General features: G+C 41.1%; 1 protein-coding gene and 1 long non-coding RNA gene across 4 annotated transcripts in view; one reads left to right on the forward strand and one right to left on the reverse strand.

Annotated features, from left to right (window-relative positions):
• The window catches only part of RNF150 (ring finger protein 150), a 278,640-nt gene extending 271,357 nt beyond the window's left edge, over positions 1–7,283 (forward strand). The window contains exon 7 of one of the 2 annotated variants that reach the window (XM_017848919.1): positions 66–7,283. In XM_017848919.1, the coding sequence (XP_017704408.1) occupies positions 66–184 (119 nt within the window). In that variant the 3' untranslated portion in view covers positions 185–7,283. The remainder of the gene's footprint in view (positions 1–65) is intronic. The other variant, XM_017848921.1, reaches the window with a different exon arrangement.
• Positions 1–19,074, reverse strand: part of LOC108513223 (uncharacterized) — a 47,087-nt gene extending 28,013 nt beyond the window's left edge. For both annotated transcript variants that reach the window (XR_001880823.1, XR_001880822.1), the window contains exon 1: positions 18,967–19,074. This is a non-coding gene — a long non-coding RNA (uncharacterized LOC108513223). The remainder of the gene's footprint in view (positions 1–18,966) is intronic.
• Positions 19,075–19,294: the final 220 nt, after the last annotated feature.

Below are 19,294 nucleotides of genomic sequence, written 5' to 3' on the forward strand. Positions count from 1 at the left end.
CTGAAATAACCAGCATGCAAAGACATAGCTCAGTGTTCACTGTGAACTTTGCTTTCTCCTCCCAGGTGAGCAGGAGCCAGCTGTAAGCAGCGATTCTGATATCTCCTTGATCATGGCAATGGAGGTTGGACTGTCTGATGTAGAACTTTCCACTGACCAGGACTGTGAAGAGGTGAAATCTTGAAATGACAAATCCAGAAGAAAAGAGATAGTAGGACCCAAGGGAAAGGAAGGGAGGAGTGCTCCAAGACTTGGACCAGGCACACACACACCTCCAGATCACCTTGGCAACTCCATGGCGCTCCGTTCAAGAATGCTGACGAAAAGCAATATCCAAAGTCTTGTCAATCAGGATGCAGTTTCTCCATCTGTACGGCAGTCTGTGGCCTTGGCAGCTGGGAATTTAAAAGCTGATTTCCACTCCCATGTCCATGTAGACATACACTTCAGAAGCTCCTAAAACACCCTGAAAGGCCACCTTTAGGATTTCTTCGTTTCATTTCAATTATTTCCATGTCTTATTGTTCTTGTTTTTGGCATGTTGTTTGATGTCTTTGGCAATTTTTTAAAGATTATTTGTAGTTTACTTTCCATCTGTTCCTTTGTTTTTCCTTTGATTCACTGCAGCTTTTGTATAGATTTCTGTTTAGAAGCACCAGTTCCTGCTATAATCAGTTTGTATTCCATCTCTGAGATATGGGGTCTTGGCCTCTCAGCATGAAGTGTGCATGGCTTTGAGAAGTGCCTCCGCACCCTGAAATGGACTAAGGCCAGCTTTCATTAAGAATCTAAGTTCTTCTAAGTGGGCCTTTAAAAATCCCAGCTGCCAGAGACCCCAACACTAAGCTCTAAATCTGCTGAGGCCACTGCTGGTTATTTTAAGCCACATCACACTGGCTTCCACTTGCCAGGCTTGATTAAGGGCCCACATGACATGAGAAGGGAGCGCTAGGGAAGCTGTTCCATTCTTCTGGGTCTTACAGTCTTTGGCTGAAATTCTAAACTCAGAAGTCCCCTCCAAGGCATCCAGTCTTTGGTGGTTGTAGGGCTGGTTTTAAAACCAGATACCACATTTTCTTCCCATTGAAAACAAAATGCCGGTTGCATTTGTTTCCCCTGGGCTAGAACCATGTTTTTCTTACCTCTGTAAGTGGGTTCTGTAAAAGATGGAAGCTTTAGAGAAAAGCCAATCATTTTTAAGTCCAATGGCAAACACAGTGGGGGCTGCAGTAGCACCGAGCTTTTACCTTAATTTCAACACACTTCTGTTGAATCTCACCAGACCATGTGGAAGGATTTAGGTGAATCCCTAGCAGATTGCTTCCTAGGGCTCCCTGAGTGTGTCCAGATGCCTAGTGAGGAATGAGGTGTGATTTGCTATATCATTTGAACCAAAAAGTATGCAGCATGAGAATTTGCTAAATCAAGTTTATCCTGATTGAAATAGACAAAAGGGAAGGGAAAAGAGATATCAAGTAAATACTGAAACCCAATGGTATTTTAAACTGTTTCTGTTTTATTCATTTTTTGTAACTATGACAGAAATGTGCTATTTTTTCAGTGGGCAATTTTGTAATACATTCAGACTATCCAGATACAGAGATGACTAAGGTCATTGATAGCGTCTCTGAACAATCAGATGGATCACCTTATCTCTACGCAGCTGGCAAAGACCAGGCCACGGCTTGGATTAACTGGGAAATAAAGCTTTTCTCACTGAATTGTTTTTATGTATTGATGGGGGCTTTTCCACCTCATTAGACTAATACTCATTCAAAAAGAGTTTGGTTCTGCTGTAAATCCTTGCCGCCTGCTGAAACATGGAGTGCAGGTCAAGGGAGAATACTAGCTGCTCTTTTTTCACCACCTTTACCAATTTCCTATTTGATGGTTTATAAGTAGACAGGCAAGGCAGATGATTATTGCCCTCAGAAAGGTCGCATCTCCATAGGAGTCCAGTGCTTCCTGTAATGAAATCCACTCTCTGTGTGTGGGAAAAGAGGCAGGGAGGAATGAAGAGAGCTCTGAATCGAGAATCCTAGATGAACCACATGCTTTACTAAGCCTCAGCTTCTCCATCTATAAAGTGAAGGGTTTAACAGCATGAATCCCCAAGCTCCTCTAGCTGTAGGACCACTGATGAGCCTTTCACAGGCAGGACCCATTTTTGCAGATAGCTATGATTTGTGGCAATCGGGCTTCATAGCTTGGGGAGGTAGAGTTACCTGACATGTACCGTGTAATAACAGCCTTTGAGACTTGACACCACTATGTTGCTGAGAATGAAAATCTAAATGATTGAAGTTTTAAATCCAAGTAGGAGTTGGTTTGCTTTGCCTTGTTTAAAAATTACTGTTAGTCACAGAGTTTGCAATCTCTGGATACCTTCAAATCCTAGCTCTCACTGTGGGATTCTTGATCTCAAAGGTGTTTATTTTTCACAGTCAGCATAGGCTTGCGCCACCGACTCCTCCTTCAGTCGGCTTTGCCCAAAACAAATTTTAGTATTACTGGTATTAACTTTAGTCCAGTGGAATTAGAAGGATAATTCAACAGCAACAGAAATATAAATTATATTCCATTCCCAGAGAGAATGCGCTTTGGATTGTTTAGTCCTCTGATTAACGAGTGTTTTCTCTTCCTGCCAAGAACTAGGTGAATCAGGAATTGATTGTATATACAAGCCCTGGCCACAGCTGCACTTACAGGATGCCTCATAGACGATGAGGGGTCTGAAAGGCCAACCCGAGGCTTGCAGATCTGACCCCAAAACCCCCTGAGCCTTTGCCATTCACAACTTACCAAAGGTTTGTTTCTGGAGGATTTTCCTGTAGCTTTGATAGTTTTAAAAAAAGAAAAAAAAAAAAAAAAAAGCTTAACCAGAAAGTTTCCCTTTCAAAAGAAAGGGGAACAGGGGAACAGCCCTTCCTTACAGCCTTCTTTAGCTCCCCCAAACAAGAGACTCTGACCTGGAGACCCAGTAGTCTACAGATGAGTGTCAGAGGGTGTGTGTACCCTCTAGAAGCAAATGCAAACTCTGTGTGTATTAGCAGATGTGCATTTTTCTGTAGCAAGAGTCTAGACTAGCAGTGTCCAACAGAAACATAATGCAAGTCACAGACATAATTTTAAATTTTCTACTAGCCACATTTTAAAGTGTAAGAAGAAACAGGTAAAGATAATTTGAATAATGTACTTTAACCTAATATTGTTTCAACATGTCAGTAATGTAAATTAATGACGTGTTTTACATGTTTTTGTGTACTAAGTCTTCTAAATCCATTGTGTCTTTTACACTCACAGCACCTCTCAATTTGGATAGTCACATGTGGCTAGTGGCTGCCAATTGGACAATGCAGGTCTAGAGTTCCTCCAGTATTCTCACAAGATCCCCTGACCCTTACAAAAGAAAAGAAGGTTAAAACCTTAATTACCTCCAGGGAGAACTGGCCACCACCCAAGTCGCCTAATGAGAGGCCCAGAGGTTCATTTACTTTGTAGTGAATAAAGATGCAGGCAACCCTTTTTAAAATTTCTGCTTGAACTTTCTAACCATATCACTGATGTCCATGACCATTTGTTATTACTTCTCTGACCAGTTGTTACTTAAAAGTCACACAAACCATGCTGATTTGGTGCTGAAACAAAATTATACCCCTCACTTGTATGGCAAACACCTGGACTGATATGTGGCACTTAGGAGCCAAAGAGAACTCCAGACTGAAATCACCCAACTTTACCTCAACCCCTTCTTCTTCTTCATGGTTGGTGAAAGTCCTTTCCCAGTGTCCCCCAGTCCCACAGCTTAGTGAAAACTCATGGACTTGGGAGGAAAGAATGAGAAATTACGTATTGACTCCAAATGCAAGACTTTATGTGGCCTTATTGAAAAATAATCTTTGGGGGCCTGTGATCATCCGGCCTCTACTTGGTGAATTATGACCACCTCCAACAGCCAGCATTTTACTCCAAGTCAGCATCCACCTGCCACCTCAATGCTATGGGGAAGAAAAGGAGCATTTACATTCACTCAAAATAATTTAGGGTTACCTTTAGGAACTGCTACCTCCTGTGCGGCTAGTCCCTTTGGAAGAGCTGAGCCCTGACTATGAATACAGCTTTTGAACATTGACTTAATCTCTGGGGCTTGATACCCCCTGGAGTGTCAACTCTGGTCATCTACACAGGGAGAGGTAGAGTCTGGAGAAGGTAGAAAATTAAAAGTGGCAAAGGTACCTACCCATTTTTGACATCACATGGTAATGATCAGAATCATAGAGGCAAAGCTCTGTCCAAAAATGTTCATTTGGTTTTTTTGTTTTGTTTTATTTTCTTGTTTTTAACATTTCCTTCACCCTGGTGAAATATCCTGGAAATTCATAGATCTGGGTTTGGTCGTTTCAAAAAGCACCATGCCCAGTGGCCACTTCAGTCACTGCCCTGAAATCCCTGAGGCTACCATACTCTCAAAACCAAATCAATGCCAGTGATCTAACATAGGATTCTTTCTTATTTATGAATTTTGTTTAGATGGATATTTTTGCAGAGCATAAAAAAATTAAATGACATTGAGTTATCCAGTGAATGTATCACCCTGACTTAAAAATAAATCCTTGAATCAAAAGTTTTTCAAAAAATCTAGGATATGGAGTCACTCCCTCTGTGGAGCCAGAGCCCAGCCTTTTCTGGTACTAAGGCCACTAAGGCAATTTCCAGTAGCCCTTTTATATTTTCTCTCACTTAGATTTCTTTTCCTTTTCTGTCTGTGTCTGTTTTTCTCTGACTGCCTATATCTTACTTTGTATATACATACATGAATTATTTTCCCATCTTCTCTCTCCCCCTTTTTTTCTAATTTGTTTTCTCTCTTGCAAGAAACTCTGAAATAACCTTCAGAACAAAAAAAAACTGGAGGTTCTATACCTCCAGAGTTATTATCATTATCGTGATTCCCATTGTTACTGTTGTTGGTGTTTTTCTTCTTTTTATTGTGTAGCAATATGCTTATTCACTTCTGATGAGGCAAACCAGTTTGCTATAAACCAATGTCCTCCCTAATGGAGTCAGTTTCATTTTCACTTCTCATATCACCAGTTGTATCACAACCCATCTTAACAACCATTGCCATGTTTTCAGGCTTCCTTGCCATAAATATTTTCTGAGCAAATAATGGCAAAGCAACAATTCCAGAATGCTGTCTAGGTCTGCTTTCTCCCACCCTCAGCATTTGACCCTCCTCATTTGCCTGAGCCCCCAGGGTTAGAATTTCTTGGAAAAACTTGTATACTGTACCTGTTGGAACGCCCATTCTTCCTAACATCTTAGCACTAGAGCTTGCTCATCGTAAGTGATCTGAGGGCCACTAATTCCTGAAGACTGACAAAGAGACACAAAGAGACTCCCCTCCTAAGGTGGGGATGCATGGTTCTTCATGCAGTGCTCTTGGCCACCGAGATCCCTCATCCATGCTATTGTATGGATGAGTATGTTTGATGTTGGCAGTTAAAATGGAATGGGAGTGTCACCCTGCAGGAAGTCAGAAAAGAAGATGGCAGGATCTCTGATCAGGAAGCTGGTCAAAGCAGGGCTGGAAAGCTGCTGTGCTTAACAAAATGTGCGTGCTGTCCCCAAATAAATGCTCATCCCTAGGTTTAGAGCTCACCTGGGTTTTTGGGAGTTTGTGTTTTGAAGGAATTAAATACTCATGAGTTAAAATACTCATGATGGCAAAGAAGGTTCGGATTGCCTGAAAAATAAATTAATTTTAAGATGCTGATATGAGTTTCTCATCATCTCTTAGCTCTTTCTTTTCCCTCCTTTTGTCCTCACTCAACCCCAGACCCTGTGTAATAGGAACATTAATTTTTAAAGAGCCACAGGTCAATAGCCACACTCTTCCACTCTACGCCTTTTATTGACACTAAATTAGCATCCCAGAACTAATGAAGCAAGTCCAGACGCTGGACATGGCCCCTTAGTATCGAGCAATTTGATTGCAATCCTGCTTGTTCTACAAGAACCTGCTGAGGTCAGTCACATCTCTCTTCACCTGCCTTGAGTGCTTCATAATCAAGTGACTTTTTCAGGAATTTCAATGATCAAAGATCTTCTAATCCTGTGCTACTACTGAAGTTTGCACTTAATATAGAGCCATTTGTTCTATGGCCACCTGATAAATATTTGCTGATGATAATGATAAAACAAAAATATACACATCTACTAAGAGGTCTGCGATGTCTGAACACAGGGAGAAAAATCCTTAGAGAAGGTCGCTTAATTACCCAAAGTCATTGCTTGACAGAATATCTGTGGTCTGTTATCCTTAGTGAAGTGACAGGCTTGGAGAAGCAGGGAAAATGTGGGGACCATGTGTGCTATATAAACCAAAGACTGATCACCATCCAAATGAACACATGTTTCTTCCATTGACTAGTTGAATTTTCTCCTAATGTTCTCATAAATGAAAGTAAAGGTGGGTTGCATGGTTGAATGAAACCATTAAACCTTATGGGGTTTTCTCTTGCAGATGGTTGATTGACCTTACTAAATCCTGAAATCTAAAAAACGAATTGTGGCCTTAGTACCACACCATATTTGAAGTCTAGTGTTTAGTCCCCTTTTCCTTCAAAACTTTCTGACAAATCTAGCGCTTTACTGAACTTGGAATATTGTTCTTTTTGAGAATGTGAAGATTTTAAATAGCCAAAGAATTTTCATGTATAAGAGCTAGGTAAATGTAGTATATCCTGCTCTTTTGAAGAAGATACCAAACTGTTGCCGGTACTAATGGGTATAGTGGAGCAGTTGAAGAACTAACGCATACATGGACTTTTCAGTCTGAATTTGTGTTGGCATCTATGGTACTTACTGTTCAGTAGGATGTTATTGCAAGGGGCAGAGTGCCCTCTGCTGGAATAATCGCAGTTATTCTTTCAGCAAATTAATTTGACTTGGGTTACGAATTCAACAACCAGTTACTTGCCTTTCATCATACAATTTCTTCGGTAGTTGAGAATTTGGTCTACATTTATCAAATGAGGAAAGAATGTCACAAACTCTAAAAAGGTGAAGGAGACCCCACAGATCTTCTCACTGTCAGCAGCCCTTACTTCTGCAAAATGTTGAAAGATAATGTTGCTGTGTCTGCAAAGAAGATGCCTCTGGCTAGAATGTCTGTGTGGTTATAAGCAAGGGACTGCTTGTTTTTGTAAGTTATCTCAACTTTATTCTTGTGAAATTGCAAAGGAAGATCAATAAAAGGACTTCTTTCATATGAATGTAAATGGTGTGAAATAGTGATGTGTTTTGTACATGTACATAATATATTTACTTCCTGCTTTCACATTAGTAATCTGAGATGGTTCTACCATTTTATAATTAGAGATGTAGGGGTGGGAGTGGGGAGGGACTGTTATTTTTATAGAGGGGTGTCCCTTACATTTAGAAAATGAAGTAATTTTGTATTTGTGAAAAGTTACATTCCATTCATTTTCTGGAAAAAAAAAAAAAGGGTATTGTTCTTTAAAATGTTCATGAGCTGGGAGGATGATTATTCTGGTTTCCAGGGGAAACTCTGAAGCAGTACATATGTGATACCCAGTTTTGTAGACTGCAGACCATAACCAGCAATTGCCACTTGTAAAATGAAAAGAAACAACTTATTTTAACCACTTTGTACAGCACATTATTTCCCACTAGAAAAAAGCCTGCAAATAATGAATTTACAATTATAAATGATCAGACATGACATCATAAATCAATCTTCACCCTACTAGCAAGAGGAAATTCCAAAGGCTTTTTTTTTCCTATCCTAACACAAATTACTTTTATTGTAAACAAATGCTTCCAACAAAATGCTTTTGCTGTAAAATGATTGATGTTGGGTGAAGTCTACTTATCTTCCCCACAAGATTTTTCTGGCTAGTCTGCAGGTCGTAGATGATGGTGCCATCTCGGCATTGTCTGTCCTCTCCATATTCAGACTGTGTGACTGAGCTTCCTTGATTTATATAGCATCTGACCCAAAATCACAAAAAATGTCACTCCTGATGACATCTGCAGGACTTTAGGTAATTCTTAATTGCCGAAATAAGTACTAATGGATTATGTAGACTTTTTACCCAAAACTAATCTTCTGTACAAAGTTGTGTGCATATTTAGATGATTAGTTAAGGCAGTGTAGTTTTTAAATTTTTTCTGTATAAATGTCTTTCCTTCTTCCCCACCTCAGGCACATACCTTACTTCTTTCAAGGCACTTTATATCTCTCTTGAAATACAAAGAAATTGAAGAAAAAAAAGTAACTGTCTTTAAAGGAATTTGTCTTCTATTAGGAGACACAGACTTTTATTTTGCTTTATTCTATTCTCTATGTACTTGGAGAGCATAATCAGTTTGTCTCATAATGGGCTAGTGATGAATCAAGGATGATAGTTGGAAACATTCAATCATTACAACATGGTTATTTTTGTTATATAGAAGACTATCGTGTAAATAAGTGCAATCGTGTTCTTATGTATTGGCTAAAAAAATATGTTGCAACTATAAAGATTTTAAAATGAGGGTTGTGAATTCCAGGAAATTTCACTGCAAAATTTCTTTTGGTTTTGTTTTTTAATAAAATGGAACCAGATGCTTGTGTTTGTGTCATCTGTATTCCCTGACTTTGTTGCCTATCCCTGAGTTGCAGAGGTGGTGCTATGGATTTCAAAACATCATATTTATTGTTAAATCATGATTATGTCCAAAGACCAAGGATAATAATAGCTTCCTTGTTTTTCTCAGGTAAGTCAAGTGGCAGGCACCAACCTTCTCTTAGCTCTGCTGTTCTAAGGGAATTGATTAAGAGATGTGAGCAATTCTGAAGAATGGCTGTGAAATGAGCTTGAGTTGCTGTCTGGCAAGAACTGAGCACTGTGCTTATGGACTCTCTTAGGTAGGTTTATACTAGGCAGAGTTATACCATGGGGTCCGCCAGATGGGCTGGGGCAGACAGATTTCTTTTTTATATTTACTAGTATATTTCTAAAAGATTTTAAATAGCAATTCCTTGGGATTCGCAAGGGAACATGAAGCAAATTTAAAAGATGGAGCCTGCTGGCCTGGGAAGGTGGAAAAAGAAGGCAGGAAAGGAGAAGAGCCCTGTATTCACTGGCCTCAGCTACTGGAACCTGGAAGGCCTTTGGGTGTGGCCTAGCCCCCCACGCCTGGCCCAGCTGAGACTCCTGACACATCCTCTTGAGGAGCAGCCAGAATTGGACATGGCCAGGCAGGAGCTGTTAATTGCACAGAATTTGCTAGCAAAAAGAAAATGCAAACAGTATTGAGTGCCATGGGCTCCTGGAGCTGCTGTCGATAAGGAAACCATTAGTGCCCAGAAGGCTTTACTCAGGGCCAGTCTATGCTTAATTTGTAGGCAGGAAGATATTCTAAGGGGATTGTTGGGAACATTCATGACTATGCCACATTAGAAGGCACTTTAGACTTTGTTTATGCTTCCATTATTGCAATGTTTATCTGCCCAGACACTGTGGGCATGAAGCTGTTACCCAGGACCTGGAAACCATCCCTCCCGACTTCAACTTCCATCATCTTTCCACTAGACCAGGGGTCCCCAAATGAGAAAATGTTTCTGTGGAATGGGATATGTTAGAATTTACAGCAGGCTCCCAAGTTCAATTAAGTTGTCATAAGGCTTCATACAATTCATATTAGCTATTAATAACTTTTTTATTTTTTTATTATTATTATTATTTTTTTTTTTTTTGGTAGAGACAGGGTCTCATTTTGTTGTCTGGGCTAGTCTTTAATTCCTGGCCTCAAGTGATCCTCTCACCTTGGCCTTCCAGAGTGCTGGGATTACAGGCATGAGCCACTCTGGCCACTATTAAAAACTTTTGAGAAGGCTTCATTCAGTAAGGTCACTGATTTAACTCTATAATTCAGCTTTTCCTGAAGCTGATTGACAATAAAACCCCCTTTTTTCAAGGGTTATGTTTTTCCACACTACACTGGAGACCACTGTGTGGAACATGTTGGTGTTCGGAGTTTTAAAAAGAAAAAAAAAAAAAAAAGCTGCTAGACATCATTTCCTATAAATCTTGCATATTCCACAGACCCTTGCCTCTCTTGTCCCTGCTCCTAGTTGACGAGGGGAAGGTCAGGTGATGCACAGTGGGCAGTGTTAGCCTGGGGCATGCTTCACCTGGGGTGGGTATGACCTGGGGAGAGATCACTGGGCACTTCCCAGAGTCACACGCATGCCAGGGAGCACTGGGCGTCAGCCTGGCTTGCTATCATGCTGTGCCTGAAGGCGGAGGCCCCATCCCACCTAGAAACTTAATTCTGTGGGCTTTTGAGACGTCATGCAGCATATTCATACCTTTGAGAATGGAATGTTTACAACCCTAGATTTTGATAAAATTAAGTAGCAAAAAAAAAAAAAAAAAGAAAGAAAAGAAAAGAAAAAGAAAGCTCCCCAGAGCTTTGTAATGGGCCAGCTGGGTCAGCTTTGCCGCTCAACTCTTATTCTGTTAATACCTACATTTAGAGGACTGTAAGCTAAACTATCATTCAGAAGACACAGAAGTATAGTTAGTTCTGGTTTTGTTGTTGTTTTGTTTTGTTTTTGGTTTTTTTGAGATGGAGCCTCGCTCCGTTGCCCAGGCTGGAGTACAGTGGCACAACCTCGGCTCACTGCAACCTCTGCCTCCTGAGTTCAAAAGCAATTCTCCTGCACTCAGCCTCCCAGGGAAAAGCTGGGATTACAGGCGCCCACCACCACACCCAGCTACTTTTTGGAATTTTAGTAGAGAGGGGGTTTCACCATGTTAGCCAGGCTGGTCTTGAACTCCTGACCTCTAGTAATCTGCTCACCTCAGCCTCCCAAAGTGCTAGGATTACAGGTGTGAGCCACTGTGCCTGGCCTAGTTCTTTTCTAAGTCTAATAATTCTTTAGAAGCCAGTGTTAGTAGTGCTACTCATCTCCTTGAATAATGCATTGCAACAAATTGGGGAACAAAGGGTGGGGGGAGAATATGAGTTATTTTTGCTCTGTGGTAATTACTATCTGTAGAAGAGTGAATGCCAATTAAGAAATTCAGGTGACTGAGAGAGGTCTCCTCTTTATGAGACATTTTAAAATACCAGTTCCATCATTCTTAGTGATTCAACAACAGAAGCAACTTGACCTCTTATTTCATCACACTCACAGGTAGTAGACAGCCTCCATCAAGTCTCGCTATAAATCTTTGCTCTTGGCTGTGAGACGAATCAGGGACAACGACCTTTCCACCGTGCCACCAAAGACACCAGGGGGACCCTCTGCTCACTGTGATTGCATCTCCCCTCGTTGGCTTTCAGTCACAGCACCCTAGCAAAAGAAGGTGCCATCCTAAATCTCCAACCAGTGGTAGCCTATATCTGCTGGCATACAGGGAGGTACAAATTAAATGCCCCAATCCCTTCGGACTTTCCTGTTGTGGAAGACATGCCCCACCCTCCCCTAAAGGGAACATGCCTGATTAGTCATAACCCCTAAACTAATCACTCCCTCTGTGCCTCCCTCTAACATTCCCACCTTCTTTGTTCTTAAGGACATTTACTAAATAGGCAAGGGGGAAAGCAGAGCCAGGTTTCATTGGCGGGCAACTGCACTTGGTTGCTATGAGAGCTGTATACACAACACAGCTGTCATTGATATTATAGATCTAATGGGAGCCAAGGGTCTCAAATCTCTAAGGAGAAAAACATAATTCAGAGCTTTGGCAATGGTATCCATGTCTATAAATAAATGTGAGAGCAGAGAAGTGAATTTGAGAATGTAAGAACACAAAAGAGTTAGACCTGAGAATAAAATTACATCACTCTGGGCCTGGACCTGATGTTTTTTATGCCAGCAAAACTCCCAGTTAAGTCTAATTTCAGGAGACCTTTACCTGAGATTGCGGTATAATGCCAGGACCCAAACACACACGGGACCTGACTCACAGAGCTTCCTTTATGATAGGGAAAGTTAAAGGTAGTCCATTTGCCTCTCATCACATTTTCTTTCCCTCTTCTTTATCTCCTTTGTTTGAAACAAAAAGGAGGAGGAGAAAAGGGAGGACATGAATGAGGAATAGACTGAGGACTAGAACTTGGGTTTTCCTGGCTCCACTGCCAGCGTTCTTTGGGCAGCACCATGCTGCTTTCATAAACGGGTAAGCACCTCCTGACCACTCAAAAACGTCAGGAATGGAAAGCAAGAAAAACTGCTGGCCATGGTGGCTCGTGTCTGTAATCCCAACACTTCGGGAGGCCAAGGCAGGAGGGTTGCTTGAGGCTAGCAGTTTGAGACCAGCCTGGGCAACAAAGTGAGAGCCCTGTCGCTAGAGAAACGTTAAAAAATTATCCAGGCATGGTGGCGTGTGCTTGTAGTCTCATCTACTCAGGAGGCTGAGGCTGGAGGATGGCTTGAGGCGAGCCAGGGATGTCAAAGCTGCAATGAGCTATGATCACACCACTGTACCCTGGGTGACAGAGCAAGACCCTGTCTCTATAAATAAAAAAGAGAAGAAGAAAGAAAAATGAAAGATTTATCTATAGGAAGATTATGTATAATCAGGAAACACTCCCTGAACAGGAACAAGTGTAGTCTGGAAGTAGAATAGAACGATGCAACCATCATATATAAGCAGGGACACCTGCAAACACACACACACACACACTACCCATGAGGTGAGTCCCCACTGAATGCTAATTTTAGCTGTGCAAGGAAGCTCATTATTTTGAGATCCCAATGTGTGTTATTTTCTAGACTCACCCCTTCAAAATATAATTAGTCATGGAAATACTGGATAGAAGAGGGTGATTTCCCCAGCAAAGGTACCACCCTCAAGCCTGAATACCTGCGGCCCTAAATAAGGACAGACAGTCCTGTTTTTGCACCCAAAAGTTGCCTTCTGGCCCACCACGCCCCCTGTCCTCTACCCATATAAACCCCAAACCCTAGGCTGGGAGAGAAGAGAAGGAACATCAGGAGAAGTTTGGCTGGGGATGATCAGAGAATCAGCAGCTAGATAGTCACACTCCAAGGAAAGATCATCTTCCCCCTCCATCTCCTGTCCAGCTCCTGATCCATTCCACTGAGAGCCATCTTCACCACTGAATAAAACTCCCACATTCATCCTTCAAGTTCGTGTGTGGCCCAATTTTTCAGGATGGCTGGACAAGAGCTCAGGATACAGAAAGCTGTCATGCTGGCTCCCTGCCCTTGCAAAAAGGCAGAAGGCCCACTGACCTGGTTAACCCTTAAGCCATCCACAAAGGGCAAGACTAAAAGAGCACACTGTAACATGCACCCACCTGGGCTTTGGGAGTCGCAGGCACCCACCCCTAGACACTGCCATGGGGCCAGAGCCCCGAAGCAGTCATTCCGGTTCCTGCACCTACCGTCTGCATGATCCCCCTCCCATAAAAGGGGTTTGAACTCACCAAACAGAGCCACGCTCCTGTCACACGTCTTGAGAAGGGGTGCAAGGGAATTCTCCCGTTTCAATTATATCATACTTCCCAACACTGGCTCACAGGCCAGTGCATAAGAACGCCTTCCCTTCTTAGAGCCCCTGCTGTGGCACCGAGACTTGCTCGACAGGAAGTAAAGGGTGGGGATTCTTTTTCATATATTATGAGGTGCTCAATGTCCAGAGGAACCTTCTAAGTAGAGAACCCCTAAAAACAATGGATCAAATATTAAAACCTCCTTTAAGACAAAGAGCTAAGCTGATAGGAATGTCAGAGAAATTCTTGGACACCAGAAAGGATAAGAAACTACTAGTCTATTCAGAGGGGAACAGGACCATCAGAAACAGAGTTTGCCCTGGGTGCCTACGTTTAGCTCTCACGATCTAGGGGTCCACAATATCTTTCTGTAAAGATACAATTTTAAAGATAATATTTTGGGCTTTGTGGGCCACTTATGATTTGTCACTTACTTCATTGTTGTTGTTTCTTAGCAACAGTTTAAAAATGTAAAAGCCATTCTTAGCTGGAAAGGCCACACAAAACAGGCCACAAGATGGGCATATGCTGCCCCTACAGGAGCAGCTCAGAGACAAAGCTCAGGCTCAGAACCAGAGACTCCAGCACAAAGCCAGTACCCAAAACAGTTGACACCCTTAGTGGGTAAACTAGAAAAAAATACATATGCATACCAGAAGGAATTGATATAAGTGTTTACCAGTGTTAGCCTTGGTTCTAGTTAAAAAGGGAAAAAGATAAAGTCTCCCCCAACACCCCGAGATGCCTCAACCACAGACAAGCCTTCTCATGGGCCATGTATCAGAGTCCAAGTACTCATATGACCTAAAATCCCAAAGTACAAATTTAAAGTTATTGCAAACTGATAGTCACACTCAGTGTTTAGTGGAAATGAATACATATATCCTCACTAGAGGAATACTCTTTAAACCAGGTCTCAAAGGAATTCTCACAAATCAAGTTCGAAGGAATATAAACTCACCATCAAAAGCTCAAAATACATAAGGAAACAAATCACAGTGAGGAAGAGGGTGCAGAAAGATTGGTGATATGAGAAAAACTTGTTACAAGATATAGGGAAAGTGTTCTAGAGAACCCTACAGGTGATTCTAATGCACCTTGAAGGTGTTACTGTTTTTAGAGACAGTGTCTCAGTCTTTCGCCCATGCTGGAGTGCAGTGGCACGATTATAGATCACCGCAGCCTCAAACTCCTGGGCTCAGGTGATCCTCCTGCCTTAGCCTCCCAAGTAGCTGGGACTATAGACCCATACCACAATGCCCAACTAATTTTTAATTTAATTTTGTTTTTTAGAGATAGGGTCCCACTGTACAGGCTGGTGTCAAACTCCTGGCCTCAAGCAATCCTCCCACTTCACGCTCCCAAAGTGCTGGGTTTATAGGCATGAGCCACCATGCCTGGCCTCACCCTAAAGTTTGAAAACTACCATTCCAGTCACTTCAGAGCTCAATAGCACCACTACTAAAATCAGAGTAGGAAAGCAGAGACAAGTGAAATCATTTATTTGGTTGAGCTACTTTGATCTTATGGCAGTGAACTTGGAGGAGACTAAATTTCACCTATAAAATGTTTGATGGCTTGAGACTAGAGAAGAAATAATCAAGCTTGTCCTTATACTTTACCCACAGGGTCCCATAGGAACCAACCCTGACCTCTATCTCCCACTCACTTCTATCTGGACACTCTCCACCTGACTCCCAGGGCTGCATCCACACTGTGTTTGCTGGTTTAACCACATATCCTCAGGACCTAGAAGGAGCTCAGGGAACATCGTTAAACTAGTAACTGAATGGATGCTTGAGGTTCAACCTTTTAGCCCAAAACACCAAGTCCAGGCTGGCATATTAATGGGAAGAATTGCCTGCTGAGGACTTGCTGCTACTGACTCTGAAGAGTAACAGTGACACTAAAATAAATGCATAGTGCTTATCATCACTGCTGTCATATTAACATGTGTAATCATAGTGAACATTTGTGTGCTTACTATGCAGCAGGCACTGGGCAAATGCTTTGCATGCATATCATTTGGCCCTTACCATAACCCTTTGAAGAAAGTACTATTAGTATCCCATTTTACAAATTCTGATCATGAAGCTTAGGAAATAGCTTGCCCAAATCACACAGCCAGTAAGTGGCAAAACTGCTCATTAACCCAAGTTTTCTGTCTTCTAAAAGCTGCTCTTCACCACCATAATATATTATCCTCCCTCATCTGAAAAAACAAGTTGACAGGTTTCCGTCTTTATCTCTGTAAAATAAGGTGAAAGATATTTAAATTTAAATTAAAAAAAAAAAAAGTCTGGTGTGGTGGCTCATGCCTGTAATCCCTGCACTTTGGGAGGCCCAGACAGGAGGATTGCTTGCAGCCAGGAGTTTGAGACCAGCCTAAGCAACATAGCAAGACCCTGTCTCTACAAAAATAATAATAAAATAAAATAGCTGGTGTGATGGCACGCACCTGCAGTCCCAGCTACTCAGGAGGATCACTTGAGCCCAAGAGTTTGAGGATACAGGAAGCCATGATCACACCACTGCACTCTAGCCTGAGCCCAGAGCAAGAATCCAAAAAAAAAAAAAAAAAATCTCAACAACGACAAAGCACCTTTGCAGTAGAGATATATAATAAACACTATCTCAGCCAGATTGTCAAAGTTACCGTCAACAATGATACATACATAAGTATGTAGCCTTGATATGATGTGATGAGAATGTTGCTGGGGTTTTCCTCCCAAAAACCCGTAACATAATCCTGGAAGAACCATGATGAAAACACCAGACAACTCCACACTGAGGAACATTCTACAAAATACATGACAAGTATTCCTCAAAATCTGCTAAGGTCATCAAAAACAAGACAAGTCACAGAAACTGTCAGAGACCAGAGGACCCCAATAAGACAAGGTAATTAAACGTAATGTGATATCCTCGGTGAAATCCTGGAACAGAAAAAGGACATTGGGGAAAAGTTACAATGACAATGAAATCTGAGTAAACTCTGGAGTTTAGTTAATGTACCAATGTTGATTCCTTAGTTAGGACAAATGTACCATGGCAATGTCAGGTGTTAGCAAGAGGAAAAACTGAGTGATGGAAATGTAGGAACTCTCTGTACTGTCTTTGTAAGTTTTCTGTAAATTTAGAACCATTCTAGCAGGAGGTTTTTTAAGGGAGATATTATTATCAAATATAAGAACCTATTGGATTATTAGAAGCAAAGAATTCATTTCTGATGACACTGTGGAGTGTCCTCCCTTGGAAATTCTAGGAACAAAACAGAAAGCTCAGTATCCTGAAGAATTTAAATGTTAGTCTTCTTGAAACATAGCACTGAACCAAATTATTTCTTGACATCAATTCTAGTTTAAGACTATACATTTGTGATTTTTATTCATTGTTACAATGACTCCTCAACACTGAGTAATTGGAAAATTTGCCAAATGAAAAGCTAATCTTTTGTAACTACATGTCAGAGTTATCACAAAAAAATAATGAGTAGGTGTCTCAGCTACGGCACGTAATTACATTAAAAACTGGCTGCCTGAAGAACCAAATGTTACAGAACACTTGCTGTTTGTGTTGGTATTTATGTAGTTGAGCTGTTTCTCCCAGTAGGGGGCCCTGTTGACCATCAAATGGAAAAGATGCCCTGGCATTAGGGAATAAAGTTGCTTGGATTCTACTTTGATTAGCGTTTGTAGGGGTAACTTTGAGAAAGAAAAACCTTTCACAAATCTTCTCCAGTAATACTCGTACAGTTAGAAAGGCATATTAGACAACACCAACTAATGTGGTTGGAGTAGAGGATGTTTCAGGGAAGAAAGAAGGTATATTGGACCACACCAGAAAACAGAGATCTTCAGAATGTTCTTAGGCCTAGATATTGCTGAAACCATATATGCTCAAATGAAAAGCAGGTTAGAAGTGATAAAACTAGAAATGCCATATCCCACTTTCAGGATATGTATTCCTGAAAGGTGATATTGGAGAAATGTCCTTCTTATATATATTTTGTAATTGAGATAAGGTCTTGCTTTGTTGTTCAGGCTTGTCTTGAACTCCTGGCCTCAAGCAATCTTACCTTGGCCTGCCAAAGCACTGGGATTACGGGTGTGGTCCACCGTACCTGGCCAAAGAAATATTCTTGAAGTATCACCTACATACTCATCGACTGACCACAAATGCCCTGTTCCACATAGCATTTTACAAGATAGCTCATGCATTTAATTCTTTATCTAAATGCAGGAGCAAGGGCAGCCTCTACACACACACACACACACACACGCACACACACACACACTCTGACCCAATTAAAAATTTTTAATGAACTCCCATTTCTATAAGTTCAAGTACAGGAGAGAATTCTTAATTGGTTTCTAAGTCCTGCTCTACCCGGCCTCTAACATCTCCAGAATTATCATAAACCACTTTCCCTCTCACTCTGTATGTTCCAGCCCCACTGGCTTTAACATCTTCTAATTCTAACATGCAGAGCACCTTCCACCACAGGGCCTTTGCACAGGTTTTCCACGCAGCCTTATTGGTCTTATCCTATTCATCTCCTTCTAGTTAATGCCAATTCATTCTTTGGATCTCAGCTCAAGAGCTTTACCTTGGAGAAAACTTCTCTCACCCCTGGGTTAAATATCCCGTTAAATGTTTATATGGGACCTTGTACTTGGCCATTATAGCTCTAATGACAGGGCTACTCCATGTATTAAACAATGTTTAGTATTGATAATTTGCTGATGTGGTTGTCAGGTTAATACCAATTCTCCAACCTAGATTGCAAATTACTTCAGATTAGGATCCATATTTTTATTCTCCATGTATCCCAGTACCTAGCATAGGACCTGGCTTAGCATAGATTTTCAACATGTGTTTATTGAATAAATGATTGAAAGAATGACACATTCTCAGGAAAAACAACACTTGGATTTCAGAATTTACTACTTCCAATGGGGGAAAAAAAAATCCTACTGACTTCAGAGGGAGTAAAGCCAGAAAGACAAGCAATAAAAGATGGTATCTTTGGCCAGAATGTATAGGTTCTCTGACATTTACTGTCTTACCAAAGCCCATCCTGTTTTTTGAAATGCTGAGTCAAGTTATTTGGAGAAATTCTTTTGGTGTAAAAGAAACCTCTTTTTTGTTTCTTTGTTTCTATAAGCCAGAGAACACCAAATATTGCCCGTAAAGCACCAGAAGCTAGGGAGAGGCATGGAACAAATTCTCCCTCAGGACCCTCAGAAGGAACCTACCTTGCTGGCACCTGAATCTCCTCTGACTTCTAGACTCCAGAGATGAGCCAATAAATCTCTGTCATTTAAGCTAAAAAATATTTTAATGTGATAAAATATATAGATAGAATATATACAATGTATTTTAAAAGAATCAAAACAATGACAAGATAAGAAGAAAATACCAGACCTGCCATGAAGAGAAGTCAGGGTCCCAGAAGCACAAATTAAGACAGAAGCTTCTTTTCCTCTGAGAGTAGTTATCCACTCTGAAAACACTGGATTTTCATTTTAGTGGCCTCCTGGCAATGGAAGAAAAAAATCAACTCCCAGAAACCACATAAAATAGAAAGCCTAATAGGAGATTCACCCCTTAAATAATCTGTACTTTAAAGATCCCCCCACATAGACCAGTCCTAGCACAGACCACAACCTCAATTAAACTCTCCTGAGTATCCTGTATTTTCCAGGTAATTTCAAGCCTTAAATTTAGTTTAAAGTTGTCTTAAACTGATAGT

Source organism: Rhinopithecus bieti, unplaced genomic scaffold (assembly GCF_001698545.2).
Source record: "Rhinopithecus bieti isolate Rb0 unplaced genomic scaffold, ASM169854v2 scaffold_28163, whole genome shotgun sequence".
Taxonomy (NCBI): Eukaryota; Metazoa; Chordata; class Mammalia; order Primates; family Cercopithecidae; genus Rhinopithecus; species Rhinopithecus bieti.